The sequence below is a fragment of the Dromiciops gliroides genome, chromosome 3, assembly GCF_019393635.1.
Source record: "Dromiciops gliroides isolate mDroGli1 chromosome 3, mDroGli1.pri, whole genome shotgun sequence".
NCBI classification, from domain to species: Eukaryota; Metazoa; Chordata; class Mammalia; order Microbiotheria; family Microbiotheriidae; genus Dromiciops; species Dromiciops gliroides.
In genome coordinates, this window is record NC_057863.1 from 653,104,620 (window position 1) to 653,122,665 (window position 18,046).

Below are 18,046 nucleotides of genomic sequence, written 5' to 3' on the forward strand. Positions count from 1 at the left end.
ACCAGTTGTCTGTCCCTCTCATCACCTATGGGCTGAGAGCTCCAGAAGCAGCCACTGCTACCCCTGATTCAATAAACCCTCACATCCTCCTGAGGGTTTCCTGTGATGTAGCCTGTATTGGCCCAGCCTATGCTGGACTATACTCCACTCAGAACTTTCTCACTGACCTTCTAAGTTGTCTTGTTCTGGAAAATTGTATCACCTTGCCCTTCTGCAGGTTCTGCCACTCCAGAATTTGTTTTGTGGCATTTTAAAGAGTTGTTTGGAGGGGAATCTGGGAAAGCTCAGACAAGTGTCTTTTCTCTTCCATCTTGGCTCCACACTTCAGTAGGAATTTTTGAGAGAGAGAGAAGATGGTATAATGGCAAATGTACCAGATCTGAAGTCAAGAGATCTGGGTTGAAATACTGTCCCTAACCCTTATTGTGCCACCACAGGTATGCCATTTATATGGATTATAGCACCTGTAGTACCTACCTGGCAGAGTCATTATGAGCATCAAAACTGTTGCAATGTATGCCCAGCTCTCCTTTGGTGGCAATCACCTTGCGGTCATTTTCATAAGTGGTAGCTTGTAAGTATTTGAATGAGGAGGCAATATACTTCTTCCAACTAGGATATATAGCTATAATCCTCAGATGGTCTTAGAATTAAGGGGGCAACTTTCCACCATAAATAAAAATGTGGATCTCTCGGATCCAGAGAGGAAGTCTGACAAATACAATACTGTTCATTTGCAAGAGGGAGAAGAGAAGAATAGGATTTTCTGGGATAAGGAAAGAGTTGTGTGAGTGTATGGGAAAGGAGTTCTGTATATTTCTTAGAGTCTGGGAAGAGTTTATGTGTTTAGAGGGGGCTCTGCAAGATGATGAGGCCAGCTACAATCAATGCTTCCAATTCCTTTCCTCTCATTCTCTTCTTAACTCTCTTTAGTATCACTACCAACCTCATCATTCAACTTAACCTGTTCTCTCCAAAGTTACCAGTGATCTCTTCATTATCAAATACAATGATCTTTTATCATTCTTTAACCTTCTTGACCTCTATTTACCCTTTGACACTGTTGATCAGACTCATCTGAATAATCTCTCCAAGTTTCCATGGCTCTAGTCTATCCTGGTTCTCCTCCTATCACTTTTGCTGAGTCTCCTTTGGTGGATCATCTAAGTCACACCCACTAACCATGGATGGTCCAGTAAAACTCTGGACTGGGTCCTCTTTTCTTCTCCCTTTATAATATTTTACTTGGTGGTCACGAGTCCCTAGATATTCAATGATCATCTCTATTCTGATGCTTCATGGATCCATTTAACCAACCCTAACCACTCTGTTGTTCTCCAAACTAGCATCTCCAATAGCCTATTGGACATTTCAAATTAGCTATCCCTTACCCATCTTAAATTCAACATGTCTAAATTTTAACTCCTTCCATTCTCCACCCCACCCCCTTCCTAATTTTTTTCTAACTATCAATGGCCCCACCATCTTCCCAGTCACCCAAGCTGAGGCTGACAACTTTGGTGTTTTCCTCATCTCCTCACTCCCCATATCTGATTTACTGTCAGTCCTTTTGTTCTACCTTTGTAAAATATATGTACCTTTCTTTGATTCTACCCTTGTAAAATGCCCTTTCTTTCCTCTACTACTACCTTCCCACTCCTCTTTCTTCTTCTTTTCCTCCTCTTCCTCATTCTCCTCCTTTCCCTCTTCTTCTCCTTCTCCATCTGATGACTTTGTATAACTCTGCCTCACTTGAATCCAATTCAAGTGCAAGTCAAGACTTTACCTTCACAGCATCTTTGGTCCTCTTCCAGAAAGAAAATGAAGGACAAACAACATCAACATTGCCACTGCCCTGCTGCAAGCCCATATCACATCACAGCTAGACTAGTACAATGGCAATAGCCTGCTGGCTGGTACCCCTAACACAAGTCTCCCCACTCCAGTCTATCCTCCATTCAGCTGTCAAATGGATGTTCCCGGAGTACAGGCCTTATCATGTCACCTCCCTTATTCTGTGAATTCTGGTAACTCTATTCTTATAAGGAATCTATAAGCTCTGAAATCAAATATAAAATCATGTTTGTTTTACTAAGCCTTTTTTTTGCGGGGCAATGGGGGTTAAGTGACTTGCCCAGGGTCACACAGCTAGTAAGTGTCAAGTGTCTTAGGCCAAATTTGAACTCAGGACCTCCTGAATCCAGGGCCGGTGCTCTATCCATTGTGCCACCTAGCTGCCCCTTACTAAGCCTTTTAACCTGGCCTCTTTCCATCTATCCAGTCTTCTTACCCCCCATCATGTACTCTAATACTGGTCTCCTTGTTATTCCTAACACAAAACACTCCATCTCTCCACTCCAGTATCTTTACTGGCTCTACCCCATGCCTGGAATTCTCTCCCTCCTCACTTCTATGGCTTCCTTCACATTTCATCTACAGTCTCACCTTCTACCAGAAGCCTTTTCTGATCCACTTTAATCCTACTGCTTTCCCTCTGTTGGTTATCTCAAATTTGGCCTGTCTACATCTAGTCTTTATATTGCAGTGGTTTGCAAACTGTGAGCTCCTCCAGGGCAGGAACTGTGCCTTTTGCCTTCCTTTATAACCCCAAGGCTTAGCACCGTGCCTAGCACAAAGTAGATGCCAACAAATGTTTGTTGACTTGACTTGGTAGATAAAACTTTCCAGGGCAGAAATGAGGGAAAGTTGGCAGGGGGCACTCTATAGAAGGGGAATGTTAGGACGGACAGGTTGGACTTCTTCAGGGGAAGGATTTGTTGGGGACTTATCAGAGTGGGAGAATTATGGAGGCTCAGCAGAGATAGGGATGTTGGACCAGATTTGTGAAGGAAAAGTAATAAACAATTATTAAACAGTTACTATTTGCTAAGCAATTTACAAGTATTATTTCATTTGATCCTCACAACAACCCTGGGAAATAGGTGCTATTATTATCCCAGTGAGGAAACTGAGGCACAGAATGGTTAGGTGACGTGCTCATAGCTAATGTCAGAGGCAGATTTTGGACTCTGGTCTTCTTATCTAAAAGCTCAGAACTTTATCCACTTTGCCATCTAACAGGGACATGGGGGAGAAGGAGGGGAGCAGGTAAGACTTAAGAGTAAGAGGGAGGAGTACAAAAAATTACTGCTTGTGGTGGAAATGAAGGCAGGGGTTCTCTAGGATTAGGGGTCAGCAAAGTGGGGGAGGTAGGAGGAGAAGTTGGCTCTGCTGAGTTGAAAGCCCAGAAGGGTATGTCTGTCTTGAGGTAGAGGGCAGAAAAATTGTAGGGGGCTCAAAGAGACTTGAGGAGATAGCATTTTGGGAGATGATCTCTACTGGACAAAAAGTGTGGGAAAGAGAAGGGGCATGTGTGAGAAGGGGAAAGCTCTGTTCATTCTGAGTACATCAGTGGGTGGTGGGAGGGAAATAGAGAGAAGGGAGTCAGTTTGCTAGATGGGAGGTAGGAGAACTGGGGATAGCGGCTGGGATTAGGGAAGACAGCAGAGGAAACTGGCACCCACAGCAAAATGCTGATGACTTCTGGGAATGTGGCTGTGCAGTACCAAAAGTCCCTCCCACCAGCATCCTTCTAACCACAGAAGCCCATCCCATAATAGTTGTTTACAGTTTCATTATCCTTTGTCTTCCAGTGCTTAATGATTGGGGGAGTGGGGGGTGACAAGAGCTGGGGAGGGGGGCTGGGCGGCAGCCGGGCTGCAGCAGCATCTTGACTTCCCTGCCGTGCCTCAGCAATTCCGGATGCTTTCTGGAATCCGTGTCCAGCTCCCCGGTGCTGACCCCTGATTTGCGATGTCCATTCTGGTGTTCTTGCCCAAACTGCGCTGTCCTGCTTCCTGGGGCTTGTCTCTTTTTCTCTTTCTCCATCCCTAAGCAAAACAGCCATGCCCTTGTTTGAGCAATAGTCCCATGCTGTTATGAGCCCCCCACTCCCAGCCTTCTGCAGGCCCAGGGTTGGGGGGGGAGGCAAGTGTTTGAGAAGGGGAGAATAAAAGCCAGCCTGTGCCAGAGATGGAAGAGAGCTGGACAGAGAGGAAGGGGCTTGGCTTTTAAGGTTTCAAGTGTGTGGGAAAGGGATGGGTGGTATTGGCTCCTGGCTACTTAACTGGAAGGGCAAGGTCTTGTAAATTATCAAACCGCTTTTTACAGGAGAGAAAACACAAACTCAGAGAGGTGGGAAAAGGCTCTCCAATACTAGAGACCAGGGCAACTCGGTGGGGGGGGGGGGTGGCCACGTTTGTAAGTGTGGGAGCTGAGAGTGGGGAAGAAGGGAGACATTTGGAATGGGGGAGAGGGAAGAAGGGAGGGAGAGAGAGAGAAATGAGTGGTGTAGTGTTAGAGGTTGAAGGGAATTGAGGTGCTGGGAGAAGAGAACAGGAACTCAGGGTTCTGCATGTCTAGGTGTCAAAGTGGAGGTTGGGCTAGGGTTTGGGTAATGGAGAATTCGAGATGGGGAGGGAATTGTGGATGGGGTGGGGGGAAGGGCCTCTTCATAAAGAGTTATGAGAGGGAAGCTTCTGGTGACCAAGGGGTAGATGCTTATCCTCAGGCTTGCAGGATCCAGGATGATGGAAGTGAGTGTATAGGGAATGGCTGAGCAGGAATGTGGGTTTTGAAATGTGGGCACGGGATGAAAAGAGGTCCCTTGAAGGACTGGAAGGGGCCCAGGGTAAGTGGGGCAATACCTCTCAAGTTCAAAGGGACCTCCCCAGCACTGGAAAAAGTGATCAAAGTCTGAGGAATCTGCTGAGCTAAGGATAGGAAAAGATTGTAGGATGTGTAGATATGTGTAGGATGGGAAGGTCTGCAGGGGTTTCTTTGTGTATGGGGGAGAGAGGTGTGTAAACTCTGTATGAAATTTTTTTTGCGGGGCAATGAGGGTTAAGTGACTTGCCCAGGGTCACACAGCTAGTAAGTGTTAAGTGTCTGAGGCCAGATTTGAACTCAGGTCCTCCTGAATCCAAGGCTGGTGCTCTATCCACTGTGCCACCTAGCTGCCCCTTCCCTCACTCTTAAAAAGTCCTTGAATTTACTTTGTTTATCTTTTGTAACTGCTTCTATGTAAACATGTCATTTCCTCTGATAGAATATAGACTTATGAGTCTATATTCCATCTACAGAGGAAGAACTGATGGTATCTGAAAACAAACTGAAGCATAATTTTTTTTAGTTCCTTAATCTGAAGTTTGGGGTTTGTCTGTTTTCTTTCACACCCTAGTAATGTGGAGATGTTTTACATGACTACCCATGTAGACCTTATATTGAATTGCTTGAGTTCTTGCGGGGGGCGGGGAGAGGAAGAGAAGTTGGAACGCAAAGTTTTTAAAAATTGATGTCAAAATTTGTTATTACGTGTAATTTGGAAAAATAAAATTCTAAATAGAATATAGACTCCTTTCTGAAGGCAAGAACAGATTCACTTTTTTCCTTGTCTTCCCATCCCCCAGTACCTGAGAGCTTGTCGCTTGTTTGCCTTGCGGCAGTCTGGTGAAACCAATGGAGCCCCTCTCAGACTCATTTCTTTTAGATACATAAAATAAAATACATCTCTGTTTCCTGGCTTCCCTGGCCTCCTACAATCTCAATTAAAATTCCACCTTCTGCAAGAAGCCATTCCAGGTCTCCCTTAACACTAGTGCCTTCCCTTCGTGTTTATTTTTATTTTATCCTGTTGTTATGGGAGAAATATCTCCCCATGGAATTTCTGTGATAGATAACAGCTTTCAAATAAATCTATCACAACACGGAATTTTAGAGGTAAGAACCTAACTTTAAAGATACTTAAGCACAGGTTGAAAGGGTAAAAAAAAACCTTGAACAAAGATAAAGATTCTAATGAGGCCTTTTATAGACAAAAAATGATGTCATGGAGACAGAGTAATGATTTTTGACAGGCAGCAACTTCATACGTCCTCTTGGGCCATAAAAGTTGAACAAACAGTTAAATAGAATTATAATCTTATACATCTCCGAAGGAAACAAACCTAGTTACATGGACTCCGTAGGTAAACCGAGTCAGGTTACAGATTAAACTTCATCTAAAGGGTTCATGATGGTGGTCGATTTTGTTGTTTGTACCTTATCGAAGAGGACCATGACAAATGTCATGACTTGCAATGAATTGGATTTAAGTGAGGGAGGGCTGGTTCATGATGGACTGTTATATATGTTGGATAGAGAACCAAAGGCTCAGAACCAAGAGAATCCTTCCACAAAGAGCTAAATCAGTTTGGGAAGCCCAGACTCCCCTTTGGCTTCTTCCAAAAAGTCTTTCCCTTGATACTGTCACTCCATGAGTAAGGTTTTTAGCTAGGTGCGGTTCATATTATCAGGAAACAGGCATCATTTAGCTAAATGTTCCAGAAGGACCAGCATAATATCATTTAATCAAAGAAAATGCCCATTGATTATCACGTTGTATATAACTTGCTTGACTCTCCTTTGTCTGTTGCCCTCCCCACCAACTTCAATTTTGAGCTCCTCACTGCAAGAACTGGTTTTGTCTTTCAACACTCAGTGCAGTGTGAAGCCCTTGGTTAGGAAGCCCTGCACTAGAATAGAAAGCATTGGAAGGGGAGAGAGAGAGAGAGAGAGAAAGAGAGAGAGGGGGAGAGAGGGGGGGGGAGAGAGAGAGAGAGAGAGAGAGAGAGAGAGAGAGAGAGAGAGAGAGAGAGAGAGAGAGAGAGAGAGAGAGAGACTCTGCTGCCCTGGAAGCTGTTTTAGGGATCCTGGAAGGGATGTTTCCCAATCCTGATCTTCAGAGGGATGGATCTACTGACCACAATCCTTACTGCCACAGCAGGAGCTTCAACCTGTGGCCACTTGACCTGAAGGAAAGGAAAAGCCTATAGCAGAGAGGCTGACAAATGCTGGAACTAACATCTAGTGCTGAACAGTATCACTCCCTCCACACATTTCTCCTCCTCCCCCAATGCATCCTCCCCTCAGCTGCCACCACCCCCCCTTCCCATCCTACTTCTAACTCCTATAGTCAGAATTCATAACAATGCCCTTTTCCTGACCACTGAAATGACCTGAGTTAAAACATAGCTTCAGATATTTACTAGTTGTATGACCCTGGGCAAGTCATTTAACCTGCCTCAGTTTCCCTGATATGGGATTGGGACATATCAAGGAATTTGGGACTATTAAAGCTTAAACTGGCCCGCTAAACTAAAAGACTGACACACCTTGAGAAATAAGGGAGGGGGGCAGCTAGGTGCCACAGTGGATAAAGAACTGGCCCTGGATTCAGGAGAACCTGAGTTCAAATCCAGCCTCAGACACATGACACTCACTAGTTGTGTGACCCTGGGCAAGTCACTTAACCCTCATTGTCAAAGAAGGAGAAGGAAGAGAAGAAGTGGAGAAGGAGAAGGAGAAGAAGGAGGAGAAGGAGAAGGGAGAAGGGAGAAGGGAGGAGAGAGATAAGCCCATTAGGCATGGCTGCTGACTGATCAGCACCAAGGAACAGAGATAACTCCAGAAGTCAGGACCACCACCCCTCACTTAAGCTTTCCCCACTCCCAAGAGGAACCTCCCATAGTCAGGTGGTCACCTCATCTGTCTCCCCACCATCGGTCCTCTATAAAGGCTTTGGACTCCCTCCCTGTTGGGGAGATAGGTATCTCAGAGAATCATGTCTCTGAACCATCTCCCCTTGAGGAAAGTCTTTGACTTCTCTCTTGGTCCCTTTCTCTAGCACCCAAATAAAAGACTATTTTATTCTAATTTAATTGTGTTCAAGAGGGTGTAATTCTTTAACGAGGAATACCTAAGGACCCCCACCACCAATTTCCTGTGACATTCCCCATTGGTAAAATGGGAATAATAATAGCACTTACCTCCCAGGATTGTTGAATCAAATGAGATATTTGCAAAGTGCTTTGAAAACCTTAAAGAGTTATAGAAGCACTAGTTGTTGTTATACCTTCTCATCCTCATTCTCAATCTCTCTTTTTAGTTTAAGACACTTTGTCATACTCCTTTTCATTTTCCTCACCCATACAATCTTCTCACCAATTTTTCTTCCTCTTTTCCCTATGGGCTTTCTCCTCCACTTTTTCTTTCTTTTCCTTCAGTCAATCAGGAAGCATTTATTAAGTAGGACTCTGTGCCAGACATCCTGATACTAGGCACAGGAGAAGGAAGTGTGGCAATCCTTACTTGTAAGAAATCATCCTTGCTACTGAGCTCAAGTGAATCTTATAGAGATAATGTACAGATCTATTAACCTAGCTTAGTTAAAGGAGCTACAGCTGTGTAAAGAGCTGCTGGTTACCCCCTCTTGTGGGTTACTATAGAGCTCTCCTGGAGGGCTGATGCATTTCTCTTTGTGTTAGCCCAAGGAGAGCCTGTCAGAAAGCCCATGAGTAAATACAGTAAGAAGCTGGTGAATGGATGAATTGTATCATGGACATTCTTGCTAGGTTTGCACCTGGCATACAGATCCCTTTCCCTCCAAACGCCTACATTCTACTTTGCAGAAGGAGGGTTACCTAGTCTCCCTACATAGAAACAGCCTGTGGAGAGACATCTACCCAGCCTTGTTTCAGAGATCGGACTGTTTCACACATCATGCAACAAGCATTTGTTAAAGATGTACTATGTGCCAGGAACTACACTGGGGATAAACACAAGCAAAAAGACAGTGCTTCCCCTTACAAGCTAGGTTTAAGGTTTAAGGGTACTAGCTAGGGTTGGGGGTTGGAACATGGTGACCAATGAAGCAGCCCCATAACGGAGGTCCCTAAAAGGGGCCAAGCTGGAGGGGGAGGAGGATGCACAGCCTTTGCCCGACTGTGACACCTACACCCCAGGTAAAAGAGACCTTCTTTTCCTTCACTCTTTTTTTTTTTGGTGAGGCAATGAGGGTTAAGTGACTTGCCCTGGGTCATACAGCTAGTAAGTGTTAAGTGTCTGAGGCCGAATTTGAACTCAGGTACTCCGGACTCCAGGACCGGAGCTCTATCCACTGCGCCACCTAGCTGCCCCATCCCTCACTCTTTATACAAGGGCACCCAGGGAGAGGATGTGTCCAAGCGTGGCACTCCATCTCACCACCACCACGCCTTTGCACAGGTTGTCTAACCGCCCTGTACGCCGGTAATGCACACCCTCCAGGACTGCCTTGTACCACCCACCCCCCCAAGCCTTTGCTTCCGAGGGCGCCCCAACCCCATCATTTCTAATCTACTAGTCTATCTTTTGTATCAATTTATACAATGGACGAAGGGTGTTTCCCCTATGGGGCGTGAGCACCCGGAGGGCAGGACTGCTTCCTTTTCTTCTTTGTGTGCCCAGAATTTAGCTCGAAGCCTGTTACACTGTAGGTGATTGTGCACCGGGATCGATTGACCCCGTAAGCGCAATGTTTTGTCCTCTGGCAGGCACTTCTAGTCCTCGTGCAGCATATAAAGAGCTTCACCGCCAGGGAAAAGGGAGACACTCAGCTCCAAGTCTCGGTCCTAAGTGGGTACTTCCGGCTCTGAGGTTCTGGGCAAGGGCCGAATCCCCCAGGACCCTGCAGGTGGAGCCCAACAAGGGTTGGGGGGGGGGAGGGAAAAGCTGAGATACGGCCTATCTCCACCAATCACTTACCGCCCTTTTACTTGCCCCGCCTCCTCAACGCTAAGGCTCCACCCCATTCCTGTCCCGTCTCGGCGTCCGGCCAAGTGCATTCTGGGGCTTGTAGTTCCACTGCTTCTGCGCAGGCGCAGTTCTGAAGCGGGGATGTTGAGGGGGGTAGGGCAGTTACTCCCCTTCAGGCATCGTTTTTTGGGTGGCTCCCGGGGCTCCTTTGGAAGGTGAGTGTGAGCTGCGGGAGGGCGTGTGGCAGTGTGTGGCTTTTGTGTTTCTCCTGCGTGTTGATGGGTGTCTATGTACTCTGTGTCTCCCTCGTGTTGTTTGTGCCCCCCGTATGAGGTGTGTCTGTGTAGGCTTTGTGTCTCCTGAGTGGGTATTGGGCGTCTATCCCCGTGTAGTGTTCGTGTCTCCTGTGTTGTGTTTGTGTGTGTGTGTGCTTTGTGTCTCGTGGCTGTTGTTAGTGTCTCTGTGTGTTTTGTGTCTCTTGGGTGTTGTTCTGTTTTGTGTGTGTGTCTGTCCCTGTGCGTGCTCCGTGTCTCTCTTGTGTTGTGTCTGTGTCTCCTGGGTGTGGTGTGTGTTTGCTTTGTGTCTCCTGTGAGTGTGTGTGTGTGTGTGTGTGTGTGTGTGTGTGTGTGTGTGTGTGTGGTCGTTCGCGCGCGCGCGCTTTGTATCTCCCGGGTGTTGTTGGGTGTCCTCTCTGTCTCCCGGGGGGTGTTGTGTCTGGGTGTGCTTGTGTCTCCTGGGTGTTGTTGGGTGTCCTCTCTGTCTGTCTCCCGGGGGGTGTTGTGTCTGGGTGTGCTTGTGTCTCCTGGGTGTTGTTGGGTGTCCCTGCGGACTTTGCATCCCGTCGTGTTTGTGTGCCGTGCATCTGTCGCGTGTTGGTGTCGCTGTGTTGGTGTCACGGTGTATCCAGGTGTGGACCATCAGCGCGGGGAGGAGGGGCGGGGCGGGGCGGGGCTGGCTCCCTCCGCAGGGCCATCGATCGGATCGATCGGATCGATCGCAGCTGCTGCTGCGGGGTCTGGGCTCTCACTGATCCCGTCGATTCGCCCCCACTCTCCTCTGAGCCCGGGGGAGAGGAGCTGTCCCCTCGCCCTGGCTGCGCCGCCTCACCTCCCCGCCACCCAAGCGAACCCGCTCGCACCTGAGCGCGCTGGCAAAGGTGCCCCGACCAGAACGGCCCCCTGGCCTCCGGAGTCCTGCCCTCCTGCCTTTAGCCCTGCTCACCACCACCCTTTCTGGTTGGGGGAAGGGCAGTTGTGGACGGTGCTCGATTGGCCTGTGCTGGGGTAAATGGACTGTCAGCTCCCTGAGGACTTGGACCCTTTACTTTTTCCTGTGTATTCTGCTGTTCCGTGCACTTTTGTTGTTCAGTCTCCAGTGCTGCCCAACTCTTCAGGCCCCCATTGGGGGTTTTCTTGGCAAAGATACTAGAGTCGTCTGCCTCCTTCTTCTCTAGACTGAAGGATAGGGCCCCAGTACAGCAGGAGTTCTGAATCAGGACTGGACGACAGGATCCAGGGTCCAACCTCAAGGACCACTCACCCTGACTGGTCCCTCTCTCTCCAGTGTCTGCCCAGCTCTCCCCTCCCTGATCCATCCTTTCTCCAGCTGCCGCCATAACCTTCCACATGCACACCTCTGACTGTGTCACTCCTTGGATCAAAAACCTGACTGCTTCAACAAGGCCATTGGGATCAAATCAGACTGGTCAGATAACGGGCATCCAAGGTCCTCCACAGGCTTGCCCCTTCCCCACTTCTTTCAGGCCACTCCTTTTCGTGCTCTTGGTCTTCCCCATCTTGTCTGTTACTAGCAGTGCACCACTTCTCTCCTGTGCTTGTTGAAACCACACTCTTCCGGAAAGGCTTTGGTCAGGTCCCACTGCCTTCAGGAAGCTTCCCTTAACCCCCTGTGAAAGTAGCTTCTCCGCCTCTGATTTTCCTAAGAACACTTGGGTTGAATGGCTCCTCTGCACCTATTTCAGTTCCTATACACATAGATGTATATTTGTTTCCTACTTTGTATCCAGTTTATTTCTTGGCATAAAGGTGGTATAGTGGATAGAGTGCTAGGCCTGCAGTCAGGAAGAATCATTATCTTCCTGAGTTCAAATCCAGCCTCAGATACTTGACTAGCTGTGTGACCCTGGACAAGTCACTTAACCCCTGTTTGCCTCAGTTTCTTCATCTGTAAAACAAGCTGGAGAAAAGATACTCCAGTATCTTTACTAAGAAAACTCCAAATGGGATCACAGAGTCCAACACAACTGAACAACTCTCTTTCTCTGTATAAATAGATATATATGCAGAAAAGGGTGACTATTTACATATGTATGATGGAAAATTATTTTCCATCATAGCCTGTGAACTCCTTGAGCAGCTTATTATAAAAAGCATTTTGCTTCTTTTTATCCCCATCTCTCAGCCTAGGGCCTTGTAAGTAGTGGGTATAGAATATATGTTTGTGACGTGAGTCTGTGCCCACCCAGAGAAGAGGGGCAGTTTTTCCCATTTTAGCTTATAACTAGGCTTCCCACTCTGTGGTCTCCTTAGTGTTTATATCTCCACATATTTCTCCTCTACCTGCCCCACCCCCCCCCAACTTTGGGTTCTGTGGGGATACAGACCCGGCCTGTGAGTATCAGAAAAGAGCCATGTTCCAGACAGAAAGACAGAAACAGAGAAAGAGAGAGAGAGAGAGACAGCTCGAGCAACCAACAACCCCATATTTAGATTTGTCTCCGTGTCTCTGATTATCTCTGTGTCTCTGGCTGTATCATATCCCATACCAGGAACTGTTTAGACTGTCTGGACTACAGCACTGTGCATTGTCTGATGCACTAGATTGTGGAAATCAAAAACACATTAAATGAGAATATGGCATTTTGATTAATTATTTATTGCTCCCAGTCCCCAATGCATTAATTTTTTTAAAGGGACAGAAAGGGAACAGCCTGGCTACTCTGTCGTGGCCCCAGGGTGGTGTTATTGTCTAGATGGGGTAGGAAGCCCCTGATAAATTGATCCTTGCCTCCTTCTCCTCATACACTGTATTCAGTTACAGGATTAAAGGGGTACGCCCTTGCAGCCTGCAAATTCGAGCCTGAAAAGGGGCAAGCCCTGTAATTCTATCCAGAGGATTGGGGGGATTCCGTTAAGCAGGGTCCCCTGGTATGCTCTCTTGGTGGGAGAGCTCAGGAAGGTCTGGGGATCCTGTGTAGTGGAAACCTCTGCTTTGGGCAATGAGGAGACTTGGATTCTAGGCTTGTCTGACTGTTACTAGCTGTATAATCCTAGGCAAGTCATTTAAAAACTGACCTGGGGGCAGCTAGGTGGCACAGTAGATAAAGCACCGGCTCTGGATTCAGGAGGACCTGAGTTCCAATCCGGCCTCAGACACTTGATACTTGCTAGCTGTGTGACCCTGGGCAAGTCACTTAACCCTCATTGCCCTGCAAAAAAAAAAAAAAAAAAAAAAACCTGACCTCAAGTGGCCTCCTCTGTAAGAATGGAGAGAGTAGTAATACTCCCCTGGGATGGTTGTGAGGCTTCAGACATGTTCTTTGGATGCTCAGCTAGGGAGGTTAGATGAAGGAAAATCTGGAGGTCATGTGGAGCAGGGAATGAGTGGATATGGGTTTGTGGACCCAGCTGGGGGTGGGGACAGCAACAAAAAAAGAGAGAAGAACGCCTTGGGGAGTCCAGGCATCAGGGAAAGATCAGGAGCTGAGATGTTATGGGAGGCATGGAGAGGCCAAGGACGGAGGAAGGAAGCTAGAACTCAGAGCCAAGTGAAGGGCTGCCTCTTTGCTGGGCACACAGTAAGCGACTAATAAATGTTTGGTTTGGGGGGTTGTTTTTCCCCACATGCATTCATGCATTGCACCTCTGGACTGCAGAGTGACTTGGACCTGGGACCCAAGTCTTTGTGTTCTGCTTGAAGGAGTACACTCCATCCACTCTGAGGGTTTTCTCCCATCCGCTGTCATCTTCTCTCATCTGCCGCTCCGTCTTCTGGGCTGTCGTCCTCTTTCCCTTCCATCCCCCTCCACCACATCTTTCCTTCTCCCTTTTCTGCTGCTTTTCTCTTTTTGTTTTCCTACTTCAGGCCCGTGGTCCTGAGCTCAGCCACTTTTATATATGTTCTATGTGGACTCACTCCTTTATTTGAGTTGCAAGAAGAGCCAGTGGGAAGCAGACCTTCATCTTTTATTGTTAAGGTCCTTGAGGGCAGATCCTCTGACCTCAATCATTACATGGAATATCATAATAGCATTTACATAGTGCTTTTGGGGGGGGGGGCAGGGCAATGAAGGTTAAGTGACTTGCCCAGGCTCACACAGCTAGTTAAGTGTCAAGTGTCTGAGGCTGGATTTAAACTCAGGTCCTCCTGAATCCAAGACCGCGGCTTTATCCACTGTGCCACCTAGCTGCCCCTACATAGTGCTTTAAGGCTTGCAGAGGGCTTTACAAATATTACCTGATCCTCCCCACATTCCTAGGAGGTAGGCGCTATTGGTATTATTATCCCCATTTTACAGATGAAGAAACTGAGGCAAGGGGAGAGGTTAAGTGACTTAACCAGGGTCACACAATTAGTAAAGGTCTGAGGGTGTTTTGGAACTCGTGCCTTCCTGACTCCAAGGCCAGTGATCTAGTGGACTGCACCACCCAGATGCCTCTACATGTAGACAAATTAATCATGAATGAGTACAATCTCATTTGATTTTGTACGGTCTCCGGGAACCTCCAGACAGCCCTGGTGTTAGAATGTGGGCCTGAGACATCCGAGTCCCCCAGAGCCCTTTGGTGGAGTCGCCTGGGTCTTGGCCTTGCCCATCTAAGAGAGGGCTCCCTCCCTGCAGTGGGGTCTGAACTCAGCCCCAGAGCCAAGGGCCAAGCTAAAGTGACCTCCCTCTTATGCCCACAGGCCCCCCAGCTCTAGGAAGGTGAAGGGATGAGCAGAAGTGAATCCTAGGAGGAGACACAGCTGACCCAGGACCTTTCAGAGGAGCCTCCTGACCATCCTGCCTGAAGGGACCAGACTTGGGTGAGGTCAGAAGATCCAGAGAACAGCAGGGAGGGCTGTGGCCATGGAAGCCTGGGCTCCACAGCTGGAGGAGAGAGGTGAGGATCTCCGAAGGGGGTGGGGGAGGGAATCTGGGGCAAGTTGCTTAACCTCAGGCACACAAATTCCCTCGTCCATCTGATTGGGGGCAGAGGGTGATTAGAGGTGCACGTCAGGAAGGCTCCACCCTGCTTCTGTGTTCTGGCTTCTCTTCTCTCTCCATCCTCCCCTTCACACCACCACCAGCCACGTGCCATGTTGTGTCTCCTGGTAGCCAGCGCTCTGGAGTCTAAGGGCCTGCGATGCCCCTCCCTGGCCTGCCGCAGGTGTGGACGGCTCCTCCGAGACAAGGCGGCACTTTTTGTTTTTGTTTTTGTTTTTTAGTGAGGCAATTGGGGTTAAGTGACTTGCCCAGGGTCACACAGCTAGTAAGTGTTAAGTGTCTGAGGCCAAATTTGAACTCAGGTCCTCCTGACTCCAGGGCCAGTGCTCTATCCACTTTGCTACCTAGCTGCCCCTGACAAGGCGGCACTTTTCCCAAAGGAACTTTTTACTTATAAGCTCTAGGGAAAGAAAAGTTACTAAAATACCGAGATCCCCTCAGGCTGGAGGGTTGTTTTCCAGTCCAAGTTTACCTGGATCTAGAGCCCGGCAGATTTTGGTGGGCCCAGTGGGTGGGGACCCCCAGCTCTGCTTTAGTTTCTCGGTGCTTCTGGGAATTCCTGCTGACTTGGAGGCCTCCCTTCAACCACCCCCACACCTTCTGTCCTCTCTCCTGTAGCTTTTCCTCCTCCGGGGCCAGGGCTGGGTTTGATGTTCAGCTCTACTGGACAATGGATTCTTAATTGGTTAATGGAAAAGAAAACGTCTTTTATGAGCAGCTTCTCATGATCATAACTGACACAGAGACCTCTTCTCCAGTGTGCATCAGCCTTGGGGTAATTTTTTGTCCCTTTGGTCTGGGCCTGTGATGTCATGCTAGAACTCCCAGTATGGAAGTGCCCTCTCCCAGTGCACCTGTTCTGCCACCTAGAGCCTTAGAGAGTTGCCCAAGACACTGGGAGAGTAAACGGCTGAGTGCTCAGGGCACCCAGCCAGCAGCACTGGACTTGAACCCAGATCTTCCTGGATTCTAGTGCTGCTATAACACCTTGCCTCTGCCCTCTGAATCATACTGATAATAGCTAGCCTTTGGAGACAAAGAATAAGCGAGGTTAGGATCGGAAGGAGCTGAGCTCCAGGGGATCTTAGAGCCTGTTGAGTCTTGTACCCCCATTTTACAAGGGAGATCGAGGCAGAGGTGGCCCGTGGGCCTCTTTTCAGTTACGTCGCCAGGAAGTGTCCAAGATAGGATTTGAACCCAGGTCTTTGTGATTTCAGCTCTAGCACTCTCTCCTTGATGCCACAGCTGCCTCAGAGACTGGGAGAGAGGAATGTCTCCTATTGTCCCTGAGAACTGGGATCAGTGAGTGAAAGTGTTTGGTGGATGAGGGCATCAATAATTCCAGTAGCTGGCATTTAAATGGGACATTAAGGTTTACAAAGCACTTGATATATTTGGTTTTGCATTGGATCTTCCCAACAGCCCGGGGAGTCAGGTGCTATTATTTCCCCATTTTACATGTAGTAAAGCCGAGGCAGATGGCCTCAAACAGGTGAAGCACCTTGCCCAGATCACACTGCTAGTACGTATCTGAGACAGGATTTCCTGATTCCGTGCCAGATACTACCCACCGCGTCACAGGGCAGCTGCCCATGTGTCACACCCTGCCTTCCAACTGTGCCGTGAGCCCTCTGAATCCGGGCTAAGGATGCACTGTTCTCCGCTGGTTGTTCTGTGGGGTTGGGCGGGGGCAGCCCAATTACCCCATACCAGCTAAGCTGGCTCCGGGCTCCACAGAGCACAGGGCCAGGCCAGGAATCACCAGCCTCAGACACTTAGCACCTGTGTGTCCCTGGGAAGGCTCACTTCAGGAGAGGGTCATTAACCCCTGTTTATCTCAGTTTCCTCAGCGGTAAAATAATAACCGCAGACTCCAGGATGATTGTGAGGCTCCAGGGAGATGATTGCAATGCCTGTAGTGCAGTGCCTGCCACACAGTAGGCGCTGTATAAATGCTTATCCCTTCCCCTTTCCTTCTTGACAATGGCACCCTCCCCTCCCAAGATTCCTGCTGCCCAGCCCTGAAATCAGTGGCTTCAGGCAGTCTGGGGCGATAAGACTCTGAAATGACATCCTACCTGTAAGGTGGGCCCTGAACCGTGGAGGCCAGACCGTTCTACACTGTTGTCAGGTGTTGTCTCCTCTCCTTGGGTCTTCATAAGACCTTCTCTGGAGGCACAGGGATGTGCCTCGGAAGTACAAGGCCTCTGCCTATTCCCACCAAACATCAGCCCAGTGGGGAGGACGTGAAGCAGGGACGTGGCCTCATTTCTAAGCAGGACCAGAGCTTACTGAGAGAGCACCAGAGGCCTGATGGACCTGCCTCTTCCAGCTCCTTCCTCCCTCTCCTCTCGTATTCATTTCTCTGAGAAGCCGCTCGGCCTGGTGTAGAGGACCGCACATCCTGCCCTCTGCCGCACGCTGGCCCTGCGACCTCCCGCGAGGGTCTTCATCTCTCCGTCCTGCGCAGCTGTCTAATGCGTGTTCTCTCGGCCCAGCAGTTACGAAAGGCCCACCACAAAGGTGCAGAGGATGGAGACGAGAAGAAGAGGAGGGGGTGACCTCGGGACTCCTGACAGCCCAGGCCAAGGTGAGTTGGGTTTCTCTTTCTCCCAACAGCATGGTCATGCTCTTTTCCCGGGGTCTAGAACATCTTTGCTCAAGCACAGTCTCTTCCAGGCCCTGGGACATAGCGTCTCACCTGAAAGCATGTTGTCAAATGGAGAGAATTCGTAGCATCCTCAGGACCTCGGAGCTTATCTCACCCAGTTGCCTCTTTTTATAGATGAGGAAGTACAGGATTTCCCCAAGGTCCCACAGGGAGTTACCATCCGAGGCGGGATTTGAACCCAGATTCTCTCTGAAGGTCACATTTAGAGCTGGGAGAAACCTTACAGATCATCTAGTCATAGCCTTCATTTGACACATGAAGAAGGTGAGTTCCAGGTGGGTACAGTGGCAAACCTGGAACGAGAACCCCAGTGTCCTGACTTCAAGAACAATGCTCTTTGCACTAGATCTGGTACTCTAGAAATAAAAGCTCTCTGTTTGCCTAGAACCCTCCCTCAATGTTCCTTCCCATTGCACTATTTCATATGGACCTTTCCACAGTCTGCATAATTTTCTTATCTGTTGTACTCATAGGTGTTCTAGAGTTCTTTTGTGTTATTCCGCCATGGGCTGCCATGCGTTTGCATTGTTTCTGAT

At 48.5% G+C, this 18,046-nt stretch overlaps 1 protein-coding gene across 1 annotated transcript in view; it reads left to right on the forward strand.

Annotated features, from left to right (window-relative positions):
- The first annotated feature begins 9,735 nt into the window (after positions 1–9,735).
- The window catches only part of LOC122746104 (zinc finger protein 260-like), a 34,354-nt gene continuing 26,043 nt past the window's right edge, over positions 9,736–18,046 (forward strand). Inside the window, exons 1-3 of the mRNA XM_043991589.1 lie at positions 9,736–9,827; positions 14,539–14,735; positions 17,338–17,429. Coding sequence (XP_043847524.1) covers positions 14,702–14,735; positions 17,338–17,429 — 126 coding nt within the window. The 5' untranslated portion in view covers positions 9,736–9,827; positions 14,539–14,701. The remainder of the gene's footprint in view (positions 9,828–14,538; positions 14,736–17,337; positions 17,430–18,046) is intronic.